We start from the raw sequence: 27,902 nt of genomic DNA, 5'->3' as shown, positions 1-27,902 counted from the left end.
CTAGCACCATTGGGTTCAGAAAGGGTAGATCTGCGAATAGATAATGAACACACTATTGATTATGATAACGTCGCAGAACCACTTCCGGAAACTTGGAGATTCCTTCATCTAATGAAACGGGACCTGTGGTACTTGATAATAACAGAGAGCTAGAGACAGAATTACCATCATCACCACCGCCGGAGCCAACACTTCGTAGATCTGGTCGCGTCCATAAAACGCCAGGATTTTTAAAAGATTATGTTTTAAAATAGTGCGGGAGAATGATGTAAACTTCTTAGTTGAAATTATTAGCCATAAGTTGACGTCATTGTCAATCTGTTTTATTCGTTATTTGTCAATGTACCTAACGTAATCAAAGCAAATTTTACTGTTAATTTTAGCTTATTAAAACCTTATATTCAGTAAAGGTTTTCTCTTATTACAGCGGGTTTGCTGAGTTTCAACGTGGACGTGTCAAGCTCAGTGATGATCCCCGTCAAGGTCGTCCCAAAAATGCAGTCACCCAAGAAAACGTTGATGCTGTGCGTAAGCTGATTGAGGAAGATCGACATGTGACATACCGCGAAATTCAGGCAACTTTAGACATTGGCATGAGTCAAATACAAATAATCTTGCATGAACAATTAGGTGTAAAAAAGTTGTTTTCCCGATGGATACCGCATTCGCTCTGTGAAGAGCAAAAAGCGGCTCGCGTTACTTGGTCCGTCAGAACTCTCGAAAGATTCCACGCAGGATCCTCAAATGCTGTATACAACATTGTATCAGGTGATGAATCCTGGATATACACGTACGAACCCGAAACAAAAAACCAGTCACGAGTTTGGGTGTTCGAAAATGAGTTAAAGCCAACAAAAATTGTTCGTTCACGGAGTGTTGCAATAAAAATGGTGGCCACGTTTGTCTCCAAAACCGGCCATGTTACGACTATTCCTCTTGAGGGACAAAGAACGGTTAATGCAGAATGGTATGCTAGCATTTGTTTGCCACAGGTCGTTTCTGAACTCCGTAAAGAGAACTGCAACCGCCGCATCATCCTCCATCACGACAATGCGAGTTCTCACACTGCGCAGAGAACAAAAGAGTTTTTAGAGCAAGAAAACATAGAATTATTAGACCATCCGCCGTACAGCCCCGACCTAAGCCCTAATGATTTCTATACTTTCCCTAAAATAAAGAATAAATTGCGTGGACAGAGATTTTCATCACCTGAAGAAGCTGTGGACGCCTACAAAACAGCCATTTTGGAGACCCCAACTTCCGAATGGAATGGTTGCTTCAATGATTGGTTCCATCGTATGGAAAAATGTGTCAAATTTCGCGGAGAATACTTCGAAAAGCAATAAATACATTTTTAAATAGTAATGTTGTGTCACTTCGTTAATTCCCGAAATTTTCAGTGCCGCCTATGTATCTTGCATAGTGGTGTTAATGTGTGCAAATGTGAAAGCGTAAAATGATGCGGCCATCAACAGTGCCAGGTACAGCCCAGCCGCTGTCTGCTTCATACTAACTTGGTGCACACCCGAGTTGGTGTTTTCAGATAACTTAGTATTTTAATTATTTCAAAAGTAGTGATTTTTTAATTAAGTTTTAACCGCCACCCATTATAGGAAACAATAAATTAAAGTATTGGCACATTGCAATTGGAACTGATTTAGTGTAAAGTTTATGGACCCTGCAGAACAGCCCAGCGCACATCAACGGCACCCGCGGTCATTGTTGATTCACCTGGCCGCTTCACCGATGACACCGCGTTCTGCTAGTCCAGTAGGAACATGTCCTTCATCGTGCAAAACTTCAGACCGCAGCCACAACCCTCGGACTTTAGTCGTGGTGTTGGACATCCGAAAGTGGTGGACCAAAATCGAAATTCGGCATATAAAAATATATGCATATATGCAACATAACAATGTTATTAATATTATGTAATGCTTCTGCCCACAGCAATGATCCTGAATGACGACCACGACCGCTCTGACAAGAGTGACACGACAAAGGAAAAGAAAAAATATTAATAACCTCAACGGGCTATGTATGTTTCAGCGAACGTGTATGCGAGCTCACGGGGCTGTCTGGCAGACTTTGCTAACATCTGCCCTAGCAACCCGCCAGTGATTGGCTGATTTTACCACCGGAACGGAATTGCGACCCACTGAGAAGATGGGACAAGAAACTCAGTGGGCTGTGCCTGTGGGTTTAATTTACACGTCGAACACTTCGTCATATTTGACGGGTTCACAAAGAACGGTGCCCGATGCTTGAAATGTCTAAAAGCACCGATAGTGGATCGGGAGAATCCGAAAAACGTACTCTGCGAAGACCATGACTTTTTAGTTACATGAATGCTAAACCAGCCATGCCACTTACGAACCAACCAGCATGACGACGCTTACGACAATCAAAAAGACTACATTTCATCGCAAGTGACAATGCGGTTCAAAATCCCTTTACTTCTGCGTAAGTGAAGTGCCGCTTGGCATCTCTTAAAGCTTTCGTCGTCGCTGGCGCCCGTTCAGTTCGTGTGGCACCCACTTATCAAGTTTTCTTTGCCAAATTGCGCACATTGTTGTGATGCTAGCTGCTAGCTCAGACGTAGAGTGTGTATCGTCAGCTTGCACTGTCGCCTTTCATTCGTCATTGTTGGTTTCAGGTTTCCGGCGACCACGGGGCTCATTTACAGATTAACATTTCCACGACGAAAGCGTCGAAACTAACAACCAGTTATTAGTGTTCACTGCGAACACATCGTGAACCTGGTGACTCGCTTTGTGGGGCATTGTTACAGAAACAAAACTCTTATCCCATGATTACTTATATTTGTAATGTGTCCATATTGATGAAAAACATACTAATGTCACTACATTAATAGGTTTCATTACATATACAAAACAAAAAACTAATCAATAAAAAAATACCCGAATTTGTACATTATTTTGATTTTACAATTTATTGCCAGCCATACATAAATTAATCAAGTTTCAAATGACCAGTATTTTTCATAGACAATACTTATGTATATATAATCTGACAAAGCATGTTGCGGATAATATAATAATATTATGTACTTTTAAGTTATTAAACTACCTTGCATTCTAAATTATCGTAATGTGTTGTGTCAAATAAAGTATTGATACTTAAGTATTGATTACATTTATTGGCCACGGGTCAAGCGACACTATAATTGTACTAAATCCCATAAAACTAAGTCAAAGAAAATACTAGTTTGTATGTAGGCACTAACTAACAACTTCCAATGGATAAATGCAGGATGTTCCATTTTTAAATTAATTTTAACCAGATCTTAAGTTCCTTTTCTGTAAGTGAAAATTTATTTCTTAGTTTTTCATATCTAGCGGTTAGTTATTATTTATTATTTTATTCTTATATACATATGTAATTTATAAAAAAATATAAATAAAGCTTCCACGCAACTTCTCAGCAAAACCCCTTACGCTCGTGCTCAGAAGACTACATTTTTAAATAAAACTATTTTTATAGTTTAATCTCAGTATTAATTCCGCCATTTCGAATACTTTACGGATGACTGAGGTGCTATCTATAAATCTAAGCTAAATCAATAATGCCGCTCGCCGTCCGCAGCTGCAGTGTGTCCTCTGTGGTCAGGTCTCAGAAACATTCAGGGCTACTTTTAATTTCTGTAATAAGTGCTCGTTCAACAAGCGGCAAAGTGAACCTATCGAACATACTGCCGCAGGCGACGTACGCAGGGTGGTTGAGTGTGGCGGCGAGTCGACGCGCCATGGAGGTGGTGAGGGCGCCGTCCGCGCCGAGCAGCGCCGAGGCCAGAGCCGCTCGTGGCGCGCCCGGTGCCGGCACGCCGAGCGCTAGCTCCCCCAACGCTGGCTCCTCCTTGCTTCCGAGCCACACCAAGACTGAATCCTTCATTCGCAGTGTCACCACTCGACATATCATTTCAGTGCTCCATATCTCAAACTCATGGACGCGCCACTTACTCCTTACGTATTTAATGCGACGCCTTGATGTAACTATTTTGGGTGATGTACCTTCTATCATGTTCACTGGAGTCATTTTATACCCTGAAAAATATATCAGTGATCATTTAGTATTTACCTATGATTATTTTGAATTTTTTTATTATATTTAGATGAGAACAATAGTTTAAATATTTCAAAGGCTACATATAAAACTATTAAAGATATTAGTATCTACTAGTTTTATCAATGCCATTAACTATTAGAAAATCGGTGTAAACAGTTAAATGTACTTTCTGTCCAAAGTCCCTAGTTTAATTTGTTGTTACTTTATCATATAATTTTACATTATCAAACTGCATTGATTTAATATAGTTGTTAAGTATCTACATTAGATACTAAAGTATTCGTTTTTCTGGCAGTAAAGCATTATAGCATAGGTAGGTTAATGCAGTCCTTTGTTCCAGTTTGAAGGGTGGGACAACTGTTATACAATACAATTGAGACTTCAATCTCATGTCTCAAGGTGGGTGGTGGCATTCATGTGTAATATCCATATAGTCCAGTAACCAGTTAACACCAGGTGGGTGATGGGCTCATTCACCCATATAGTATACTACTTACTTCCGTATTATATTTGACTTTAATTTTTTTCTTCTAAGTTACCTGAATTGTCATTATAAAATGTGATATTCTAACTAGGTAATTGTAAGCTACCAGTGGAATAACCTGTGTGTACCTTACCTTAAATTACTAACCTAAACTACCTTAAATTATTAAGGTGCACTCAACCATATTAGGTTTTTTTTGTTTAGTTTGGGTTTCACTGGCACCTATTGACAGGTTAATATCAAGTATAATACTTTGGTACTAAATGTCTGGTTTATCAAACCAGTGCCAAATATTTTTGTATTTATTTGTCTCTTCTACACAATAATGTATTTATAACTGTTTATTTAAAAACAATGATACTACTATAGTTTGATACTACTATAGTATATAATATCGCCCTCTAATAGATTATACACATAACATATTTGACAATGTAGGTACCTATGTAGTTTGTATGTCTGCCATGGAAGCCGAACAACTTATTACAAATAACAATGTTATTACCCCATCTATTTCTTAGCTAATAAGCAGAAATCAAGAGATTGCTTTCAGAATATGGCAAACATAGTTGCTTAATATTAGAGAACATGCTTTTTTAAATATTTCTGTTGAAGCGGAAGGTACTTTAGAAAATAAATTCAATAAGACTTTATAACACTCACACGAAGGCTACGTTCCGATATACACCGATATACACTGTTACTCACTGCGTACCGTAAAATGGGGCGATTAGGGACAAATTCCAACTTTATGAGCAATTTTAAGGTAGTTGTTGATGTATATAATGCTATATCAGGATCAAAATGATTGAGTCTTGGGGGCATCTTTGTTGTCTAATTTAAAATTATGCAACTAGCATTCCAGTTTAAACAAAAAATGCAAAAATAGGTGTAATCCCTATTTACCCGAAAATTGCGGTTAATTGGGACGAAATGAGAAATTTGCTAGGGTTGGTTGCACTACTTTTATTTTTATATAAAATATAGTTTTAATTAATTTATTTATTTAGTTGCACCAACAAAGTGATCATCAATAAAAAAAATTGAAAAACTGACAAAAGTAAAAAGTACAAAGTATCACCTCAATTATAGGTGCAATCGACAGTGCATTAACAACAAAAAAAAAATATATATATATATATATATTTATACATATATAGTGGGCTTTCTTAGAAACGGTTTATATTTCTCCGTTCTTGGTAAGTACTTAGGGGCTGATATTTCTATCTGGGTTAAGAGATTAGGTGTGTCGGTTATTCCATGGATTAATCAGATGAATACCCCCCACTCTGAAAAAATATTAAATATTTTATTATGTATTACTTAGACATTTTTGTCCACCTTGAGATTGATCTTGTTACATGTCTCTGCAAAATCGACTTACTTATAATAAATTGCTTATCTATTTCAACTAAAGACTTATTCCCAATTTCGCTTCGAATAAACCAGATTTTTACCAACATATTTAAAAAATATTGTTATAACTACATAGACAACCCTACAAACCTGTACCTATTTATGCTTAGGTCGTTTCCATTTCACTTATTCTCATCCCAATTGACCCCTTTTTCGTTGTTATTTGTACCTAAGACGTCCCCAATATCCCCAAAAACAACAGATTTTTACATGTATTTTTATTTAATCAAATACATTAAAACCAATAACAACTGAGACTTACTTTTAATATATATGCTGGTTCAAACACTAAATAACGTTTATAAATCATAGTCGTCTTCTATTATTATCAAATAAATAAAAGAGAGCAAAGTTTCTAGCACTAAAATAATTACCACCACAGGAAGTTAATTTGAAACGCGATTTTTTATAAGTTAGCAGCTATTATCATGCATATTCAGAGTTGTTTTGTGAACTTTCAACATTCTACTATTAAACTACAAAAAATGGAAGATTTTGCAACGCATATAAAACTTATATTGAGCTTCGAAAGATTTTCCCGGTTTTTTCCCGATTCGCCTCTCAATCCCTAATCGCCCCATTTTACCGGTACTGTAAGTATTACGTTATACGTTAAGTATTTTATAGACAGAAATCGAAAAACTCAGGGAAATTTCGTCAATTCAGAAAAAAATACAAATGGCTGTTCTAACGTAAACGTCGTCCATAGTTCAATATTATTGTTGGAAATTATTTTGTTAAATTAAAGCTTGTTACATTGTTCTATGTTTCTTGGTATCTTTTTGTACTAATATGACAATGGACTAGTACTGCTAAGAATACACTTGATTGCTAATCTTGATTCTATTATTTAGTAGGTTTCAAAGAATCAATACTGGCAGGGAATAACAGCGGTCACTACTCAAAAAAAAGATAGAACTACCAATGAAACAGAGACATTTGTATTTATTTATCTGTGATTTGTCAAACTTGTTGCGTGGTTGTAAATGATTGGTACAGCACAGCTGGATTCTCTAGCCCTCACCAATAAGAATTAATGTCGAACACTTCTAAATGTCAAGAGTACATGATCAAGTTCACTGAAATGCCGAATAGTCTAACGGGTCTGTTGAGAGTACATTAAAACTGGGAACCTGTGTCAATTAACATTTTCTACAATTGTTCAATATAGAATAATTGACATCTAAATCACGTTGGATGTTCTTGACTCCAGCGATGAAACATATTTGGCTTTTCGGGCTCGGCGTCCTGCTGCTTTCAGGTAAGTCGTAAGCTTGTCGACGTTGCAAATTAAAACTTGTATAAATTCATAGATTGTAACAAACAAAGTTCTGTGTCACTGAAACTACATTGGTTCTGAAACGAACTATTAATTTAAAAAGTTAAAATGTAGGCGTTCACTTAACAGTAGCCCAATTCTAGTCATCAAACTTACTAGAACTTTCGCATCATTTATACACCTTGTTTCAAAAACAAGTTATTACAAATCGATTTCAGATCTAATCATGTTAATACATCCCATCACGAAGTTTCTTAAAAAGAAAAAAAACGCGAAAACGTGAGCAACCAAAATTGAATTCTTCCATACTACCTCAAACCACTGCTTTAACTCGCAGTGCGTTTGCCGAGCGCTCTATTGGCCACGCACTATCCGGCTTTGCAATGAACTTTCCAATATGACGTTTCCTGTATGTCCTTTAAACGAAGTATATGAAAAGTGTTCAGTGATGGGCAGCTGCATGACTGTGCGCCTGTCATTGCACTTGAAAGCACTTATAACTAATAATATTTTGGAAGAGATAGATCGGAAGAGCTGTTTCTTTTTTCTGTGAATACTGGACTGATGCTAATGAATGTATATAAACAATCATAATATTTAGTAAGTATGCCCATTGATGTGATAGACCCATAGGTAAATACAGCTATTACACCATAATTTAACTGTATGACCAAAGTTGATATGACTCAAATGACATCTGAATGGTAAGAGTAAAAAATGTGTTACATTACTATTGAAATGAATAATTCAGAACAAGAAAAAAATGAAACACTATCAATTAAATTTTAATATGGTTTCAATTGATCTGTATCTATCTGCAATCAAATCTTTTAATAAAATTTTTACAAACTTGGAAATGTCCAGTTCACTTGAAAATTTGCACACATATCAAGGACTAGTTACAATACAATCATATAACTTTACCCTAATATCCTGACATATATCAACAGGAAAAGAAAATGAAATTAGTTGTTAGTTCAGTTTGCCATTTAAGCATGTTTCTTTAATTTTTAAACTACAAATCCTGTAGTTTGAGACTAAATTAACTTAAGTTTATCAACACCCCATGTTAAACTATACATCCTTTATTACACATACAGGATGGAGCCAGGCTCAAGAAGGGGTTGGCACAGTGGAAGAGGTCACAGTTGATGCCGACCTGGGTTCATCCAGAGAAGGATCCCGCACTGGTCAGTAAAGTATCTTTTAACAGTACTCAAACATAAAAAGGGCTAGTAATAAATTGATCACTACAAACACTAAATATAGTAAAGAAACTTGCCATAAATTTAATTGAAGTTCATAATATGTGTTCAATAATCCTGATTATCATTTATAAAATTACCTATGAAGGTTCCACATTATAAGCAGTAAATTTAATTTCAAATAATCAAATCCTTTGGATTATAGATACCTTATCGATATTATCATATTTAATATTGCGTGATGATTGTAAAATGTTGAATAATAATTCAAAATTAATATTAGTTTATTTGTTAGATAATGATAAAGTTACAGCTTGCTTAAGTATAAAGATACAATCAGTAGTAAAGTTACATAGTTCCAGAAAGAGTGAAATTTTTTTTTTTAATAATAATAATAATATTTATTCATTCAAGCCTCTTAAAATACAAACACGTACAAAAATACTTAACACTAGTATAATAATATACATGGCTTTTTTATGAGGTATACAATAACAATATTCCCTGACTTTTATGCTAGGAAAACCTGTGTTACAAAAGTCAGTGGTTCAGTGCTAGGTCACCAGGTGAAGAAAGTTAACCAGGAAGAACGATCTGTAAGAATATAGTACGTACGTGTGTGTGTGTGAGTGTATGTGTGTTAGTGTGTTTGTGTGTGTGTATGTGTGTCATATAATAAAGTATAAAAATATTATTATGTATTATATTACATACTATTATATAAAATATTAATTTAAAATTAGCTACAATAAATCAACAGTATATCATACTATATATACACCATTATACATTTTTACAACACGACTTGTTCTGTTTCAAAATAGTCTAAGTTTAAGAGCCAAGACTTCAGATTATTTTTAACGTCATACCTATTTAAGCCATCTATCTGCTGAGATATATTTACTTTATTATAAATTCTGCTACCTGACGAATAAATCTGTCGTCTGGCAAATTCCGTCCTACAAGCAATAGTGTCAAAGGCCGGTTTTCGTCTCCTTGTGGAAAGTGAAGTTTCTTTAGGTATTGATGGGAGGCAGGAGTGCTGTCGCAGAACGGACCTGTGGATAAACAGTTGTCTAACCGTCAGCACTCCTGCGTCACGATACAGTTGTCTAGTAGAGTACCCAAAAGGCTTCCCCAGCATCACCTTAAGCACTGCCCTTTGCGCTCGTTCGATATTAATAAACTTTGTCTTGCAGGCACATCCCCAAATAGGGATGCAATAAGTTATAAGCGACTCGCAAAGGGAAGTGTATACGGTAAACAATATTTGCTTATCTGCCGAGCCTCTTAGCTTTTTAAAAATAAAAATTAAGCTTCGAATGCGCGTCGTCACAAGTTCCAGCTGATCATACCAATTGAAACAGCTGTCCACCAACACCCCCAAGTATCTGATATTATCAGTCCTAGCAATCTCCGAGCAATTACATGCGGAATATCGTCCATTACATACATGGGCCTTGAGAGTAATGGAATCACGCGGGGGTTGGACAGATTTTCTGCTTGCAAATGTCAAAAATTTGGTTTTGTCATTGTTTAGAGTTAATAGGTTGCGGTTCAGCCATGTCATCGTCTGCTTCATTGCAAACTCAGCATTCTCAATTGCCTCTACCCACGTGTTGCCTGAAACTATAAGTGCTGTATCATCAGCATATGCAAAGAGACGACAGTAGGGGTAAGATTGACTACAAAGATCGTTTACATAGAGCAGGAACAAAGTGGGCCCAAGAATACTGCCCTGCGGAACCCCGTACTCAATTTGCTCCGGCTTGCTTATATGAGGACCGATCTTGGTACATTGTGTACGATTTGACAAATAGTCACTGAAAAGAGACAGAACGTTACCTCTGACTCCCAGAACTTCCAATTTATTGATCAGAAGAGGGACACAGACAGTGTCAAATGCCTTAGACAGATCTAGAAAGATACCAAGACACTTTTGTTTGCGTTCAATTTCCGCAACAGTGTGCTTAACTAGCGAACTTACAGCATCTTCAGTGGAAATGTTCTTTCTAAATCCAAACTGATAATCTGAAATTATTTTATTGGAATCTAAAAAGCCACTCAATGCTTTATTCAGAATTTTTTCCAGAACCTTCGATAAAGTTGGCAACACTGAAATCGGTCTATAATTGTTAACACTGTCTCTGTCCCCACTCTTGTATATTGGATGGACAATTGCCTTTTTGAGTGAGTTGGGAAATTTTCCGGATTCAATAGCGAGGTTACAAACGTAGGTAATTACTGGGGCTAACGCAGGACAGGCGAGCTTGAATAACTTAGGGGGTATACCATCCCAGCCAGAAGCACAGTCACCACGAAGGCCACGTATTACGTCAATGACTTCCTGTTCGGATACTCCCGGCAGAACCATTGAATTCAGTTGAGAATATGTCAACTTGGGAACAGTGGCTTCAGTAACCGAAGCATGAATTATTTACTAGCAAGCTTTTTCCCAATATTTGAAAAGTAGGAGTTAACTGAGTTAATGGAGACCTGGCTATCACTAAAATTATTAAGAAGCTCTAGAGGCGGAATAGTTTCTTTTCCAGTTTGAGTGATACTCTTAATTACCTTCCAGGTCTTTTTTGGGTTATTTTTTACTTTATTAAACTCTGATCTCTCAAACTCTCTCCTCAGCCTTTTAAGTAGATCATTGCAGAAATTGCGGTATCTTTTGTAAGTCTGGACAAGAATGAGGTTATTGGGATTTGCTTTTACGCTTTTGTGCATGTTATCACGATTACGCATGCATCTTACTAAGCCTGTGGTTACCCAGGGTTTTATAGTTCTTAATCTACATGGGATTACAAAAGATATTGTGTGTGTTTGAAGCAGCGAGATAAGTTTGTTTAAAAATAGATCCGTAGCCAGGTTAACATCATGAGAGGTGTAGATTTCTGAAAAATCGTACACTTTTAGTTCAGCAATTAGCGTAGGATAATCTATTTTAGTACCAATTTTGTTAACGAGCCGTCTCATAGGTTGGAAGTTTAAGTTAAAAATTATAGAATAATGATCAGTTATAGTGGAGTCCGTGACAAGAGTCGTAGACTCCAGGCTCGACTTTATGAGTACGTGGTCCAGACAACTATCTCCTCTCGTGGGAAACAAATGACCAGGTAGAAGTCCATGAGATGCAGTAGTGTTCAAATACTCGTGCGAATGAGGATCTTTGTTATGGGCCTTGATGTCAATGTTGACGTCACCAATGATGACGATATGTTTAAAAGAAGATAAATTTAAAAGAGCATTATTTAGGCTAAGAATAAAATTGTCTGTGTTTTTATAAGAAGGTGATCTGTACAATCCAATGATAGCAAGTTCATCATCAACTTTACATATTAAACAATTGGCATCGGTGAAAGATGGTTCTAAAATAACATGTTTCAGAGTGTTTCTTACATATATAACTACCCCTTCATTTTGGTTCCTCGCGTTTTTCGATGAATATGAGATAAAGCCGTCAAGTTTTGGTAAGTGTACAGTATTCATCAACCAACACTCCGACAGCACAAGAATATCATGTACAAAGCTAAGGGAGCTCAAGAGCACATAAAATTCGTCAAAATTTTTGTTTATGCTTCTGATATTCATATGTATAATAGTAAGAGACTTTGAGTGCGGGTTCAAGTACCTATCACAATGCTGAGAAGGACATTTATAAGCGTGAGAAATGACTAACTCTTCGAGTTCATGATTTAAATTATCTAAATCAACCATTTTGAGAGTAAAGTAATACGAAATAGACTACTCGCCAGCAAAGAAACAAGGAAGTATAGAGCCCGTGAGAATATAGGAAGAGCCAGTAGATAAGATACTATAATTTTTATACTTGAAAAAGAACAAGAACTTAAATAAAGTGTCGCATTAGACATACAATTAATATATGTTGTGAGTAGGTTATGTTTGAGCGTGAATGTCCTTTGTATATATACTTTCCTAACGAAATCAAATGGTTCAATATCTGTATTAGGGTACAGCCAAGTTTCAGATAAACAAAGAATGTCTGGATCATTAGTATCCATTGACTCTTGGAACTTGTCCCAGCCAGTATTCATTGAGCGTATATTTAACAGTCCAAGCGAAAATGTTTTGAATCCTTGATGATTAATTTTTTTATGAGTAACCATTATTGATACATATATTTACTAAGACATGCATTAGAGTCCACAATTATTAAACATACTGAGCTAACTTAAACTGCTAAATTGTCTAACACACTTTTATTTAGCACTGGGATGTGACTGCTTTCCTCATTTTTTCTTATATATATCCGTCCGTTCCTAACCCACACAAACCTGTAGTTTAATTCTTTCGCCTTTGCGCGTGCTGCTGCATGGAGTTGTTTATTTTCAGGCGTCAGGTGCTCTGCTATGAATATAGCTGACTTCTTTTCTTCTGCGATACCGAGATGGCCTGTATTGAGTCGGTTACTGGGGTTATTTTTATTATATTGTATTGCTGCTTTATGAAAAGATTCCTTGAAGCGGGGGCTGCTGAACTTCACTAAGATCACTCTTGGACGCGGATTAGCAGGATTTAGTTTTGCTATTCTGGAGCAATATTGTAGGTCAGTGTCCTGGACAGGGTGGTTTATAACGTTACCAAGTTGTTTAACCGTTGATATCAATGATTCCGTTTTAAATTCCGGTACACAATGTATCTCCACGTTTGCCGCTCTCATTTGTTGATCTAAAGTCCTCAGTTTGGCAGTAATTTCGAGATTATTAGTCTTTAGTTGCTCGTTTTCTTTTTGTAGGTTCTCAACTATTGTTTTCTGAATAGACGCCTCATTTTTCATTTCTTCAAATTGCTCGTTAAAGAAAGTTATGGACGCCTTGAACTCCGCGATAACTTTCTTCATCTCTTGTAGTTGAGTAATGTTTCCTTCGGTTATTTGCCTCATTGAACTTTGGAACTCGGCTCTGAAGATTTTACGGATTTCATCAGCTGAAATGCATGGACAGATTTTCACATTGCTGTTCTTACGAAATGTCACATTGTTCTCTGACTCGGAAAAGGTGTCGTCATCTCTTCCTGTTCGCGCAGGTGAATCCGTGTTATCCACCCTTTGGTTGTTGCGACTTGCATAGCTGACAAATCCATTTCTTTTTATGGTCTTCCGTCATCGTACTATAGAACCGTGTTTCGGGAACATTTGCGCACAATAAATCGTACAATCTACTACATTTGGAGCATTGTAAGAATCTTCGGTCTTCAATATTTTCTTTACACCCAGAACATTTTTTCTTTGCCGGTGGCGCCATAACGTATTTGTATGTGCTAATATCAGAGTTTACGCTCTTGGGACGCTTACTTTAAGGTTGCATTCAGTCTGTGGCGCGGTCAATTGCGCGTGTGTGAGTAGCAGCGAGCGGCCCGCGGGTTGCCCTAGGTCAGGGTCGCCGGCCGTTAATATTCAATAATAATATAGTTTTTCAATTGCTACTCACAGGTTTTTATGTATTTTGGAAAACTGATTTCACCAATATGTAGTCCAATAAACAAGCTTTCTTTTGATATATAGCACAGTAGGCACAATCCACTTTTAGCATGAAATATTTACAAAAAAACCGTAGAACAAAGAAATATCGTGTTATTCGCACAAGACTCGGCCAAGATCCCTGAATTGTTAATTCGGTATGCGATTTAAGAGTTTGTTGTTTGTTTCTGAACTGCAAATATTTATTATTGATCATGCGGTAGGCTATGTGCGTTATCGTAATAAAATTCAATGAATAATGAATTCGAAATGAATAAGAATACTGAAAATTAAATGTATGCAAGTAACAGAAGAGTAATTGTATACCAAAAATTTTTTTGCAACATACAACACAACATTGAAACTCACACAATACTAATAATAGAATATTAATTATAATACATCACTGTTAATAATAACCCAATCAAGTAGTTCTTTACAAAATGAGAAGTGGTATTATACAAATTTTTGTCAGGGAGCCATGGCAAGTATAATTGTTGTTGGTCACCGTGATCATAATGAGTTCTGCCCACAAGGGCTCCTAGTCAAACACATTCACTCTAATAGTTCAGGAAAATTTACCAACCAATTTGCTATAAGAATGTATTAAGGTTCCTCTATAAATATTTGGAAGTAGAGCAAAGAATTTCACAATGAATGCGCAATATAATCCACGGTGTATTTTATTTGTTGATAATGTAAAGGTATACCTATTGATTTAATATTATTGATCTAAATTAAACAGTCTCTTTTAAAAATAAAGAAGGAAGAGGACAGCACTGCTGCTCAAAGGTGTCTTTGATAAAAAAAACTTGCTTAGGTGGGTGGACGAGCTCACGGCACACCTGAAGTTAAGTGGTCACCGGAGACACCATAAGTGAATGCCGCCACCTTGAGACATTAGTTCCAAATCTGTTTTTCCAGTATAATGACTGCCCCGCCTTTAAAACTGAGAAGTATTAACTGCTTCACGGGAGCAACAGGCAGGGCGGTGGTTCCTACCCGTGCGGGCCCATAAGACGTCCTACCACCAGTAATTACGCAAATTATAATTTTTGCGTGTTTGATTTTTATTACATGATGTTATTCCTTCACCATGGAAATAATTCGTCAAATTCCAGAAAAACCTACTGCCTTCAAAGGCATCGCACCAGGTTTCTTATCCTTTAGAACACAATTTCATTACTGAACTGAAGCTGCAATAAATTATTTAAGCTTCAGTTTATCATCAGCAGCTAGCACCCGCAGCCTTTCTTTAAGCCAGGCTGAATCTCTGATGTGATGCTGGAGCACAGCATCCCCTTTACATCGCTCACTGCACCACCATCCATATCTGTTGTTTAAAAACTATGTAATAAAATCAACAACCCAATTTATTTGAAAAGAACATAACATATGCTAACTGAAACAAAATAAAATTTAAAAACTAATGTTGAAGATAATTATTTTTCATTTATAATTTCCAAAATTTGTGTTTGTGAGGCAGCGGCTCGTCCCTGGCATTACTGGTGTCCGTGAGCGACGCCGCGCTCGTCTGCGCACAATGGCAATAAAGGAGACTGGTGCAGTTCAGTGTAGTGTTGAAATTTAAATGAAATGAAATAAAGTCGAAGACCCGTGTAGGTTACATATCTAGAGCAAATTGAATAGGAAACACAACTAACTCTTGTGCTGAGGTGGACGGTTCTTGGTATTTATCCCGCGGCCCCAGCGCGAACATGTTGTCGATGCGGCTGAGGGCGCTCTCCTCCTGCAGCTCGCCGCCCTGCGGCCTGCTGTAGAACTTGTCCGTCACCGTTGCCGCTGTACACAAATAGCATCATGACTTCCGGAGACCAGCAACTTAACGTCCAATCCATTCAGAGAGACATACGTAATCCTAATGGTTTCACGAGAGACACGTAGGAACGTCCGACCTCCCTTTGCGCGGCAAATCGTAGTTTGAAAGAACGGGCGTGCAGAGCTCGCGGAGCATCCGCATTCTGCACACTCCGCTCTCGTCCCGAGCCGCTCGAGCGGGACATGACGTCACCGTGTAGTAGCGTCACTATGACGTCACCACGCCTCGCCCTCCGCAGACGCCGAGGCCGTGCTGCGCGAGGAGGAGGCCATCTCCCCGGACGCGCTGAGCGTGGCGCAGATGAAGGAGCTGCGCGACCGCGCGCAGAACTACACGTTCCAGACCGAGGTCAACCGCATGATGAAGCTCATCATCAACTCGCTCTACAGAAATAAAGAGGTTAGAATATTAATAACATTTCACACTTCATACTATTTGTAAATAGGTAAAGTACCTAATTAAATGCATTAACTACCCAATTATTTTATTAGATCTGAGAAAAAAAGTTGCAAAAAAATGAAAGTAACGACTGGTCGCACGTTCTAACACAGGCGCTAAACCATCATGACTGTCCACTAAATCAGTCACAACAAATGGCTCTCCTTTAGACCAGACTGAAATATGACAGTAGTTTTAGACGTAATCTAGTGGAAAATCTCACCTGAATTTTAATTACGCCAAGGCATCACTGATTAATTTATGACGTACACATGTACAGCTCCCCACAACTCGACGCGGCAGTCGGGAGTGAGGTGAGCCCCGAGGGCGGCTCAGTGGACCGATTGAACAATTTCGATCTCACTCACGTTGTTGTTGCTTGTAGTTGGTTATGTTTTGAAATTGACATCGGTTGCCTCTTCGTTCCGTATTAATAAAACATTATCAAAAACAATCCGAAAATTCGTCAAACGCACCAAAGAAAAAAGATATGTGTGATATCGAACGAAAAAATATATACCTATTATCCTGTCGCCCGGCAACGAATAGGCCTCTGTCTTACACGGGGATAGCGCAAAGACCTGTGTTAAAAATAAAAATTAAAATCAATTGATTGATTGATTAAAAATGAATTGGACCAGATTAACATTACTCGAAAGAAGGAAAAAAACAGGTCTAAACATTTGTCTGGATGGATGACTTCGCTCGCCCGATGATCCACAACACTGGGTATAACATAATTATAACGACATAAGATGGTTCCGAAATGAAATTAACCTTAAATATTATAAATAACAAGGTCATTATTATTTTTACTTTCGTAATTAACAAAAATCACATAATTGAAGTCACTCAATAAATCTCTAGATTGTAGAATGTGCATTTGTATTTTTCGATGATGACTGCAAAGTCAGCCGGAATAATAATCTATTAATTTTCAGATCTTCCTCCGCGAGTTGATCTCGAACGGTTCAGATGCGTTGGACAAGATCCGTCTGATGTCGCTGACTGACCGCGGCGTGCTGGAAGCGAACCCGGAGCTCAGCATCCGCATCAAGGCCGAGCCCGACAAGCGGCTGCTGCACATCATCGACTCCGGCGTCGGCATGACGCGCGCCGACCTCATCAACAACCTCGGCACCATCGCCAAGTCCGGCACCGCGGACTTCCTGTCCAAGATGCAAGACGGCGAGAAGAGCGCGGCCCCCGAGATGAACGACATGATCGGCCAGTTCGGCGTCGGCTTCTACTCCGCCTTCCTCGTGGCCGACAGCGTCACCGTCGCCTCCAAGCACAACGACGACCGCCAGCACGTGTGGCAGTCCGACGCCAACTCCTTCAGCGTCGCCGAGGACCCGCGCGGCGACACCCTCAAGCGCGGCACGCATCTCACGTGAGGGCCCTCTCACTCCTCTCGACAAATGTGCTTGCGTACGCACACGTGATTCTATGTCAATGTCGTATTGTTTCAGGCTGCACATGAAAGAGGAAGCGAGCGACTACTTGCAGGCCGACACCATCCGCGCGCTCGTCAAGAAGTACTCGCAGTTCATCAACTTCCCCATTTACTTGTGGGCCTCGCGCACCGAGACCGTGGAGGAGCCCGTGGAGGAGACTGCGGAGGAGCGCGACGCGGAGGGCGACGAGGACGCGCAGGTCGAGGACGCCAAGGACGACGCCGAACCGAAGACCAAGAAGACCGAAAAGACCGTCTGGGACTGGGAGCTCATGAACGACAACAAGCCGATCTGGACGCGCAAGCCCAGCGAGGTGCAGGACGACGAGTACGCGCAGTTCTACAAGAGCCTCACCAAGGACGAGTCGCCTCCGCTGGCGCGCGCGCACTTCGTGGCCGAGGGCGAGGTCACCTTCCGCGCGCTGCTGTTCGTGCCGCGCGTGCAGCCCGCGGACAGCTTCAACAAGTACGGCACCAAGACCGACCACATCAAGCTGTACGTGAGGCGCGTGTTCATCACGGACGAGTTCAGCGACCTCATGCCCAACTACCTCGCCTTCGTGCAGGGCATCGTGGACTCCGACGACCTGCCGCTCAACGTGTCCCGCGAGACGCTGCAGCAACACAAGCTCATCAAGATCATCAAGAAGAAGCTCGTGCGCAAGGTGCTCGACATGCTCAAAAAGATTCCTGACGATGAATACGAACACTTCTGGAAGGAGTACTCCACCAAGTTAGTATTATTTTGGCAACAGTTGTGATGTGTGAATGTTTGAGGGCCGCACATGGCAATCTAATCATTTACGATGATACCATTACAGCATCAAGCTCGGGGTGATGGAAGATCCCAGCAACCGCTCCCGTCTTGCCAAGCTGCTGCGGTTCCACTCTTCCCACTCGGAGGAGAAGACCTTCCTGTCAGACTACGTGAAGCGCATGAAGCCCAAGCAACACCACATCTACTACATCGCGGGCTCCAGCCGCGCTGAGGTCAGTGTCGCGCGGGACTGATGCCCATTCATTATAAATCTGCGAACCGTGGCACCTTCTGAGATTCTTTGAAAACTGCTACAGATGCAAATATTTTTATTTTCACACTTTACGTCCTGTTGATGTTAAAAATGTTCGGAGGAATGTTTCCCGCGGGTGCTGACCGAGCCGCCGGTTGCAGGTGGAGAAGTCGCCGTTCGCCGAGCGCCTGGTGAGCCGCGGCTACGAGGTGCTGTACCTCACCGAGGCCGTGGACGAGTACTGCCTCTCCTCGCTGCCCGAGTACGACGGCCACAAGTTCCAGAACATCGCCAAGGAAATATTCGACCTGGAGGAAGGTAAGCGCGGCACTCCACTCTTACTTACGTTTGGTAATCATCATCGAAACGAATCTAAAGTGTTGATCTGCGCGGACAGGCGACCGCGCCAAGGAGAAGCTGGAGGCCTACAAGAAGCAGTACGAGCCGCTGACGCGCTGGCTGGGCGACAAGCTGGGCAGCTGGATCACGCGCGCCACCGTGTCGCGGCGCCTGGCCCGCTCGCCCGCCGCGCTGGCCGCCACCGCCTTCGGCTGGACCGGCAACATGGAGCGCCTCGCCCTCTCCAACGCGCACCAGAAGGCCGACGACCCGCAGCGCCGCCACCACCTCACGCAGAAGAAGATGCTGGAGATCAACCCGCGCCACCCCATCGTGGCCGAGCTGCTGCGCCGCGTGCAGGACGACCCCGACTCCGCCGACGCGCTGCTGGCCGCCCACACGCTCTACCGCACCGCCGCCCTGCGCTCCGGCTACGTGCTGCAGGAGGGACAGGCCGTGCTCTTCGCAGACTCCGTCGAGACCATGCTGCAGCGCACCCTCGGCCTGCCCGCCGACGCCGCGCCCGAGCTCGACGACGAGGCCGACGACGACGCCGACGCCGAGGCCGACACCGAGGCCGACACCGAGGCCGACACCGAGGCCGACACCGAAGCCGACACCGAAGCCGACACCGGGGCCGACGCCGAGGCCGACGCGGAGCCGGAGCGCGACGAGCTGTAGAGTGTAGTGACTGCGAACCGAGTGTTTGTGTCGAGTGCTCAAACAAACCTTAGTCTTATTGTAAATAATTTATATTTATATTATTAAAAAAACTAAGAAATTGTCAGATCTGGTCATTACTTCCTGTTCACCCAGTTCTTTGTAAGTTTCTACTAATTATTTACCGCAAAATGATTGCAGCGGCTTCACTGAATTATCATTCACGAATAAAAAATTAAGAAAAATGCCAATAATATTATATTATAAATACATAAATAACAATATTGGTTGTTAATTAAACAACTAATGTTAATTTAAACAATTTTGATTAAGTACTTCGCAACTATTATTTTTTTATAATCATACATATAATAAAATCGTAACTGGTCGCTGTCTGTACATGGAAGATATCTCAGGAAATTTTATAGGGGGCTTTATGAACGCAATAGAACCCAAAAAAATGATTTTTAGAATTTTTGTCTGTTTTTCGGTGCGTTTGTGCACGCTAATCTCAGAAACAGCTCCATTCCGACAGGAGCCCTCTTCTTCGATATAGCGAAGGCGTTCGACAAAGTCTGGTACAACGGTTTGATATACAAACTGTATAACATGGGAGTGCCAGACAGACTCGTGCTCATCATACGAGACTACTTGTCGAACCGTTCGTTCCGATATCGAGTCGAGGGAACGCGTTCCCGGCCCCGTCACGTCACAGCCGGAGTCCCGCAAGGCTCCGCCCTCTCCCCGTTACTGTTCAGTTTGTATATCAATGATATACCCCGGTCTCCGGAGACCCATCTGGCGCTCTTCGCCGATGACACCGCCATCTACTACTCGTGTAGGAAGAAGGCGTTGCTTCATCGACGACTTCAGACCGCAGCTACCACCATGGGACAGTGGTTCCGAAAGTGGCGCATCGACATCAACCCCACGAAAAGCACAGCGGTGCTCTTCAAAAGGGGTCGCCCTCCGAACACCACGCTGAGCATCCCTCTCCCGACTAGGCTTGTCAACACCTCCGCCTCCGCCATTCGCCCAATCACGATGTTCGACCAGCCCATACCGTGGGCCCCGAAGATCAAATATTTAGGCGTCACCCTCGACAGTAAGATGACATTCCGCCCCCACATCAAGACGGTACGCGATCGTGCCGCCTTCATTCTAGGACGTCTCTACCCGATGATATGTAGGCGAAGTAAAATGTCCCTTAGAAATAAGGTGACACTCTACAAAACTTGCATACGCCCCGTCATGACCTATGCAAGTGTAGTGTTCGCTCACGCGGCCCGCATACACTTAAAATCATTCCAAATCATTCAATCCCGTTTTTGCAGGATAGCCGTCGGAGCCCCGTGGTTCGTCAGGAACGTCGACCTCCATGACGACCTGGACTTAGAGTCCACCAGTAAGTATATGCAGTCGGCGTCAATGCGCCACTTCGATAAAGCGGCACGACACGAGAACCCTCTCATCGTGGCCGCCGGTAACTACATTCCCGATCCTGCGGACAGAATGGAAAGCAGTCGACGTCGCCCAAAACACGTCATCTCAGATCCTCCCGATCCACTAACGGTGCTTCTAGGTACTTCAAGCACCGGTCACCGTTCTCGTCGAAGTAAATTAACTCCCAGACACAGCCCACTGAGTTTCTCGCCGGATCTTCTCAGTGGGTCGCGTTTCCGATCCGGTGGTAGATTCTGCGAAGCACGGCTCTTGCTAGGGTTCGTGTTAGCAACATCGTCAGGTTTGAGCCCCGTGAGCTCACCTACTAAAGTTAGGGTTACGCTGACATAGCCGCTAGGGCTATCAGCTTAGGTAGGAAAAAAAAAAAAAGAAAAAGAAACAGCTCTGCCGGTTTCAATGTGGTTTTCACTAATTTATTGTGGTAAGATTTACTTAACACTTAGTGTTTGTTTCATGCCAATCGGTTCATAAATAAAAAAAGTTAGGCCAATTTAAAGAATAACGTAGCTGGGCGTTTGTAGATTGTTTACGTCTGTGCAGCCGCGCGGGTATACAGAGCGCGACGCTGCCTCCTTGCCGAGCCGAGGGCTCCACGAGTAAGTTAACCCATAGGCACGGTTGTTTTCTATAGTTAAAAGATTAGGTTGAAACGTCTTATAATAGTTGTATTATAACTGTAATAAAGTTAAACTGTGTAATAATCTGTAAGTATTTATAATTTAGTTTTATGATAAGTACGTGTTTACCAAACAATGTTGTGTTACTAGGTACTACTTATTGTAAGAATGCCTTGAAAAAGATCCAACCTCTCCCAGTGCAAGCAGGAATGCTAAAAGGATAAAATTAGTTCGATCACAGGAATCTGAAGCAGGTCATGAGGCAATACTCACTACATCTCAGGAACGTCAGGCGAGGTTTCGTGTTAGAGAAACTTCGGCTCAACGAGAATCTCGATTGAGTTCACATTGTTCTCAAATAATGGCCACTCGAATTGGGTTAACAGGGAACAGCGTGACGCAAGTTTGTCCATCGATCGTGAATCTTATACACTATCGCGTGAGTCTGAGACTTTCACTAATAAGGGAATCCCGCCTGAGCTCTCAGAGGGTTCGGACAACAAAAGCATGCCCGGCCTCGAGAGACACTAGAAGAACGGGAAGCACAACAGACTACCGATCGCGTTTCCAGTGAGCCTATGCTTCGTGATCATAATAAATAAAGCCCAAGGTCAGACGCTAAAAGTTGTGGGTGTAGATATAAGTGTTAACTGCTTTTCACACAGTCAACTCGGTCACACGGTTATGTAGCTCTGTCACATGTTAGTAATCATAGCAACCTGTATGCTTTGATCCCCGATGGCTATACATCTATGTCGTGTATAGAGAAGCATTACTTTAAATTAGATTTTTCTAAATGATAGTGTTTATAAACCAAAAGATATGTCCTAAAACTGCTGCCCAAAGTCGCTATTCCACGCGGACGAAGTCGCGGGCACAGCTATTTCAAAATAAAATTAGTACCTATGGAAATGGATAGAGGCGCGTGCGCATGATTCGCCGCGTAGTTCGGTTGGCTCTGGCGGGCCGCGGTGCGCTCCCCCCGCCCCCGCCCCGCGCCGGTTCAACATCGTCATCACGCGGCATGCGCGTGAACATTGGTGGTGGTAGGGCGTTGTGAGTCCGCGCGGGTAGGTACCACCGCCCTGCCTATGTCTGCCGTAAAGGGTTTCGATTTGAAAGCTGGGGCAGGTGTTTTACTAAAAAACTAAAATTTTAAACATGTTTCGAGGTGGGTGGGCGCCTGGGCGGCTTTTACGTTGTTGATGCCTATGGGCTCTGATGACCACATAACAACAGGCGAGCTGAGAGCTTGTCCGCCTACCTCTACAAGAAAAATATGAATGTAAATATTTGTAAAGATGTTGAATGGTGACTACTCAATTATACAAATTTGGATAAGATGTAGCATATCGATAGACCATTTCTAGGATTAACACGTAAAAGGAATAATTTATATTTCGGTAATTTAATGTGTTCCGTTAGGATAGGAATTCCCCTTTGTTATTTTAACAATACTTCAGTCCTGTGGTGGTATCTACCAGTGCGGACTCAAGAGGTCCTACCACAGTAATTACGCAAATTATAATTTTGCGGGTTTGATTTTTATTACAGGATATTATTTCTTTACCGTGGAAGTCAATCGTGAACTCACTAACTTGTGGGGCGTGTTCCGGCGATCAGGGCGGGACAGAACTTAAACAAAAAAAAATTAACTTTGACCTCTCACGAGGTGGCATATAAACATAATATTTTTTTTTAATTTTGCTGGTTAAAACTCTTGGATCTCAAGGTTATGAATGAAACCAAACGGTAGAAATAAAAGTTTATTGTGACATGAGAAACAGCGTTCGAACATTAAAGTGATCGAATGTCAGACTGGCAGCGCGGGGCGGGGGGCGCGGCGGGCGGCCGCTCGGGCTCGGTCATAAGCCAGCACACCCAGCACTGCCACCGACATGCCCACCACGTTCAGCGGCGGCGCCGGGTTCCTCAGCACCACCAGCGACGCGCCCACCACCACGGCGCGCTTCGCAGCCGACGCCACTGAGTACGTCAGCGGCGACACTCGCGACAACACCGAGAACGCAGCCACCGCCTGCAGCCACGCCAGCACCCCGTCCGCCAGCAGCAGCGGGCCCGCGCGGTTCCACGCCACCTGGGCGCGCAGTACGGCGCCGGCGTCCCGCACCAACCACAACGGAGCCATCGGCACCAGCGCCAGACCCGACAACGTCGCCAGCAGTCGCAAGTGGTGCACGCCGGAGTCCTGCAGCGCGCGCTTCGAATACAGATGCTGCAGCGCCAACAGCGCGGCGGACGTGAGCGCGGCTCCCAGCCCCAGCGCATCGAACTGCAGCTCGGTGAGCGAGGCGAGCGCGACCCCGCCCGCGATCACGAGCAGCGCGCCCGCCACGCCGCGAGACACGCGCTCCCCAAACAGTACGCGAGCCAGCCCCGCCGTCCAGAGAGGAGTCGTCGCTTTCACTGTAAGCGAGACGAAGTCTGTTCACTGTGCACTGTACACTGTAGTCTGCGCTAATTTGAATACCGTTTTTATTATGTTCTAGTGTTAACCTTAACTATTCGTAGAAAATGAAGTTTTAGTCCTGCTAAAAAAATGGTGTTCGTTAAAAATCTATAATCTTTTATTTTGCACTTTCACAAATGGGTTGTGAATGAATTTTTGACCAAAAACTCAACAAATACCATACTCAACCACATTATTCATCAGATTTGGGTCCAGCCGACTTCTTTCTTTCGCCTAAACTCAAATTACCACTTTGTGGCACCATTTTCATTCAGTAGAAGACATAAATGAGAATTTGTGGCAAGAACTGAACTCAATTCCTGAAAAAGTATTTAAAAAATGTTTTGATGATTGGATTCTTCATTGTCATAAGTGTATCTTTTCTAAAGGAGGATACTTCGAAATAGATAAAATAAATTGGGATGAATAACTAACATTTTGTGTATTATTGATCTCTTTTTCAGATAATTTCTTGACAGAGTGGTATACAAATATTATTAGGTATTAGACACCCAGACAATGAGCAAAGAAAGTTGGTCATGACACAAACGTTTTCCTGATGCTGGTATCAAACCTGCTATCTTTGGTCTAGCAGTAAAGGGCATTAACTACTGTACCACCAAGTCGATCTAATTAAAAATAGCTTCAAAGGTTGATGCTGAAGGTCTATAATGAAGGAATATGAGTTTTCCGTCAGTGTAATGGTCACAACTGTACAACAAACAAACCTGTGTGGGCATAGGAGACTGGCACTTTCCAAATGGAAACTTGCGAGCACAGTGTGGTAAGAAGTTTGGCGATCGCCAAGGGTACTAAGACACGGGTCCAATAGTTCGTCGGCCATCGCGTCGAACGTACTCCACACAGGGCTAGCGCGGGTACACTCAGCGAGGCCGCTGCACACAGCTGTACCGCTGTCATAGTTAGTGGAAATGGTAGCTCTGTTAATGCCAGTTTGCCCACGACATTACTGGCTGAACTTAACATATACCACGCTGCGCACAGGAAGCCAACTATTAGTGTCTCGCGCCTGGAGCCGCTTGTACCCATTGCGCTTTTTTTTTATCAGAAAGTACTCTAAAGCAAAGTTTCTATCACAGAATCACTGAAGATCTTTAATTCAATAATTCATTATTATTCCGTACAATACACGAGATAATTTTGTGTAACATATACATTTTTGGTAATCAGGCTTGCTTATATTATATTGTAATGTAACACGGAACAATTTCATTTTCGTTTAATGTGAATGTGGCATGTGGCATTGGCATTTGGCATTTGGCATTTGGCACAGAGACTAGTTTAAAAATTACACTATCATAGACTAATTTGACCATAGACCTATATAGTTTCCTACTTCAGTGAATTTGACACAGGTACCGGTAAAATGGGGCGATTAGGGACAAATTCCAACTTTATGACCAATTTTAAAGTAGTTGTTGATGTATATAATGCTATATCAGGATCAAAATGATTGAGTCTTGGGGGCAAATCAAATCAAATCAAAAAAGTTTTATTCAACATAAATGAAAGTACATACTTGTTGAACGTCAAAAGAATTACCGCCAATTCACAAGAATTAGCCTCCGTCCTGAGAAGAATTGGCAAGAAACTCAGCGGGCATGTTTTTTTTTTTTTTAATATTAGATTTTTATTTTTATTTTAAATATTTTTTTTTTTTTTAAATATTCATATTACAATAAGTAATTATAACATAACAATTTTACAATATTGAAATTCCCGGAGCGAGCAACTCATTCCCACTTTGTGCAATCTTCTAGATAATCATTGACTTTATAGTAAGCTTTATTGCACAGATGTTCTTTAATAGTTTTCTTAAACCTATGTATATGTAGGTTCTGAACATCTTGTGGGATTTTGTTGTACAGGCGCACAGACAAACACCCGAATGAATTTCGTATCTTATGTAACCTACTCATCGGCACAACAAGCTTGTGTTTGTTCCTAGTATTTCTATTATGTATGTCCGACATCTTAGGAAACTCCTCAATATGTTTACGAACATACATCAAATTTTCAAAGATGTACTGGGATGGCATAGTGAGAACTTTAATTTCTTTAAATTTTTCCCTCAGGGATTCCCTTGAGTGCATGTTATAAATAGCACGTATAGCTCTTTTCTGCAGAATAAATATCATTTCTACATCGGCCGCATTGCCCCATAGCAAAATGCCATAGGACATGACACTGTGGAAGTAACTAAAGTAAACTAAACGGGCCGTGTCCGCATTTGTTAACATTCTAATTTTTTTTACTGCGTATGCTGCAGAGCTAAGCTTACTCGCCAATTTATGAATATGAGGTCCCCACTGCAGTTTGGAGTCCACTGTTATACCAAGAAATACGGTTGACTCAACAAGCTCCAATGATTCCTCAGAAACAATTACATTACTATCTACTTGTCTCACATTTAAAGATGATTTAATACATTTTAAAGTAAATTTAATACATTTCGTTTTCTTACTATTCAATAATAGGTTATTGATACGGAACCAATGAACCACACACGAAATCGCATCATTCACTTCGTCATAGACTTGTAATTGTCGTTTAATTTTAAATAATAAAGATGTATCATCTGCGAATAATACGACCTCGTGTCGGGACTCAATAAAACTAGGCAAATCGTTTATATATATTAGAAATAAAAAAGGACCCAAAATGGAACCCTGAGGTACACCCATTTTCAACGTGGTGCCTGAAGATCTATTTCCTTTCACATCTACTGTTTGTATCCTTCCTGATAAATAGGAAGTAATAAGTTCCAATGCACCATCCCTAATACCATAGTGATGTAGTTTCCTCACCAATGTTTCATGTTCAACACAGTCAAATGCTTTGGATAAGTCACAGAAAATTCCAAGACAATCATGCGATTCCTCCCAAGATTGAAATATATTTTTGATTAGATAAGCACCTGCATCAGTTGTAGAGCGACCCCTTGTAAACCCGAATTGTTTATTATGAAGCAGGTTATTTGATTTAAAATGTTCTAAAAGTTGTGTCAAAATAATTTTTTCAAAGATTTTACTCAACGTAGGAAGTACTGAAATAGGTCTATAGTTAGAGGGGTCATCAGTACTACCAGATTTAAAAAGAGGAATCACTTTACTATGTTTCATTAAGTCAGGAAATACACCACACTTAATACAATCATTAAAAATACTAACAAGATGAGAAGCAATAATGTCTATTACAGACTTCAAAACCTTTACTGATATTCCCCACAAGTCAGCTGTATTTTTTACATTAAGGCTATTAAAGCTTTTTATTATATTGTTTGAATTAATTTTCTTAAATTTAAAAATTTCATTGCATTTCTTGACATGGTTATGCAATAATATTTCAGCTGCTGTGGGGGATGAATTTAGAGATGTGGTAGTTGAAACTGGAATGTCAGAGAAAAACTTTTCAAAAGCATTAGCCACATCTTCATGACTAGTTACCAATTTATCGTCTATTTTTAACGAGAATTCTTGATGGCTATTTCTGACTTTTCCACTTTCTCTACCAATGATGTTCCAAGTCATCTTTATCTTGTCAGGGGCATTTTTGATTAAATCACTTAAATGTAAAGATTTTGCCGCTAAACAAACTTTTCTAAATAGTTTGGAATAGTTCCTGACATATTGATG

The 27,902-nt window shown here is 41.0% G+C and overlaps 3 protein-coding genes and 1 long non-coding RNA gene across 5 annotated transcripts in view; 1 reads left to right on the top strand and 3 right to left on the bottom strand.

Moving 5' to 3' along the window:
- Window positions 1–19,822, top strand: part of LOC101743498 (endoplasmin-like) — a gene marked incomplete at its 5' end in the record, with an annotated part of 33,480 nt that extends 13,658 nt beyond the window's left edge. Inside the window, 8 exon segments of the mRNA NM_001279474.2 lie at window positions 7,029–7,244; window positions 8,363–8,452; window positions 16,031–16,191; window positions 17,172–17,623; window positions 17,703–18,419; window positions 18,508–18,676; window positions 18,858–19,014; window positions 19,094–19,822. Coding sequence (NP_001266403.1) covers window positions 7,181–7,244; window positions 8,363–8,452; window positions 16,031–16,191; window positions 17,172–17,623; window positions 17,703–18,419; window positions 18,508–18,676; window positions 18,858–19,014; window positions 19,094–19,716 — 2,433 coding nt within the window. The 3' untranslated portion in view covers window positions 19,717–19,822.
- Window positions 2,800–5,468, bottom strand: LOC101742883 (uncharacterized). 2 transcript variants are annotated; one of them, XR_009976047.1, is made up of 2 exons: window positions 4,701–5,468; window positions 2,800–4,061 (listed from the first exon to the last, which is right to left on the bottom strand). It is a non-coding gene; the product is annotated as an uncharacterized LOC101742883 (long non-coding RNA). The 2 variants fall into 2 exon arrangements; XR_009976048.1 differs by having other exon boundaries at window positions 5,010–5,468.
- Window positions 13,216–16,031, bottom strand: LOC105841597 (uncharacterized). Its single transcript, XM_012690161.4, has 3 exons — window positions 15,826–16,031; window positions 15,617–15,755; window positions 13,216–15,285 (listed from the first exon to the last, which is right to left on the bottom strand). The coding sequence occupies exons 1-3, from the start codon at window positions 15,974–15,976 to the stop codon at window positions 15,159–15,161; spliced, it is 417 nt and encodes a 138-aa protein (XP_012545615.1). The 5' UTR covers window positions 15,977–16,031; the 3' UTR covers window positions 13,216–15,158.
- A 3,727-nt stretch (window positions 19,823–23,549) lies between the features above and the next one.
- TPT (triose-phosphate transporter-like protein) lies at window positions 23,550–25,296 on the bottom strand. Its single transcript, NM_001195455.1, has 2 exons — window positions 24,975–25,296; window positions 23,550–24,203 (listed from the first exon to the last, which is right to left on the bottom strand). The coding sequence occupies exons 1-2, from the start codon at window positions 25,294–25,296 to the stop codon at window positions 23,590–23,592; spliced, it is 936 nt and encodes a 311-aa protein (NP_001182384.1). The 3' UTR covers window positions 23,550–23,589.
- Between the last annotated feature and the right edge of the window lie 2,606 nt (window positions 25,297–27,902).

This window comes from Bombyx mori, chromosome 22 (genome assembly GCF_030269925.1).
Source record: "Bombyx mori chromosome 22, ASM3026992v2".
In the NCBI taxonomy this organism is placed as follows: Eukaryota; Metazoa; Arthropoda; class Insecta; order Lepidoptera; family Bombycidae; genus Bombyx; species Bombyx mori.
The sequence above is the reverse complement of the archived record's forward strand: the minus strand, read 5'-3'. Positions and strand labels throughout refer to the sequence as shown.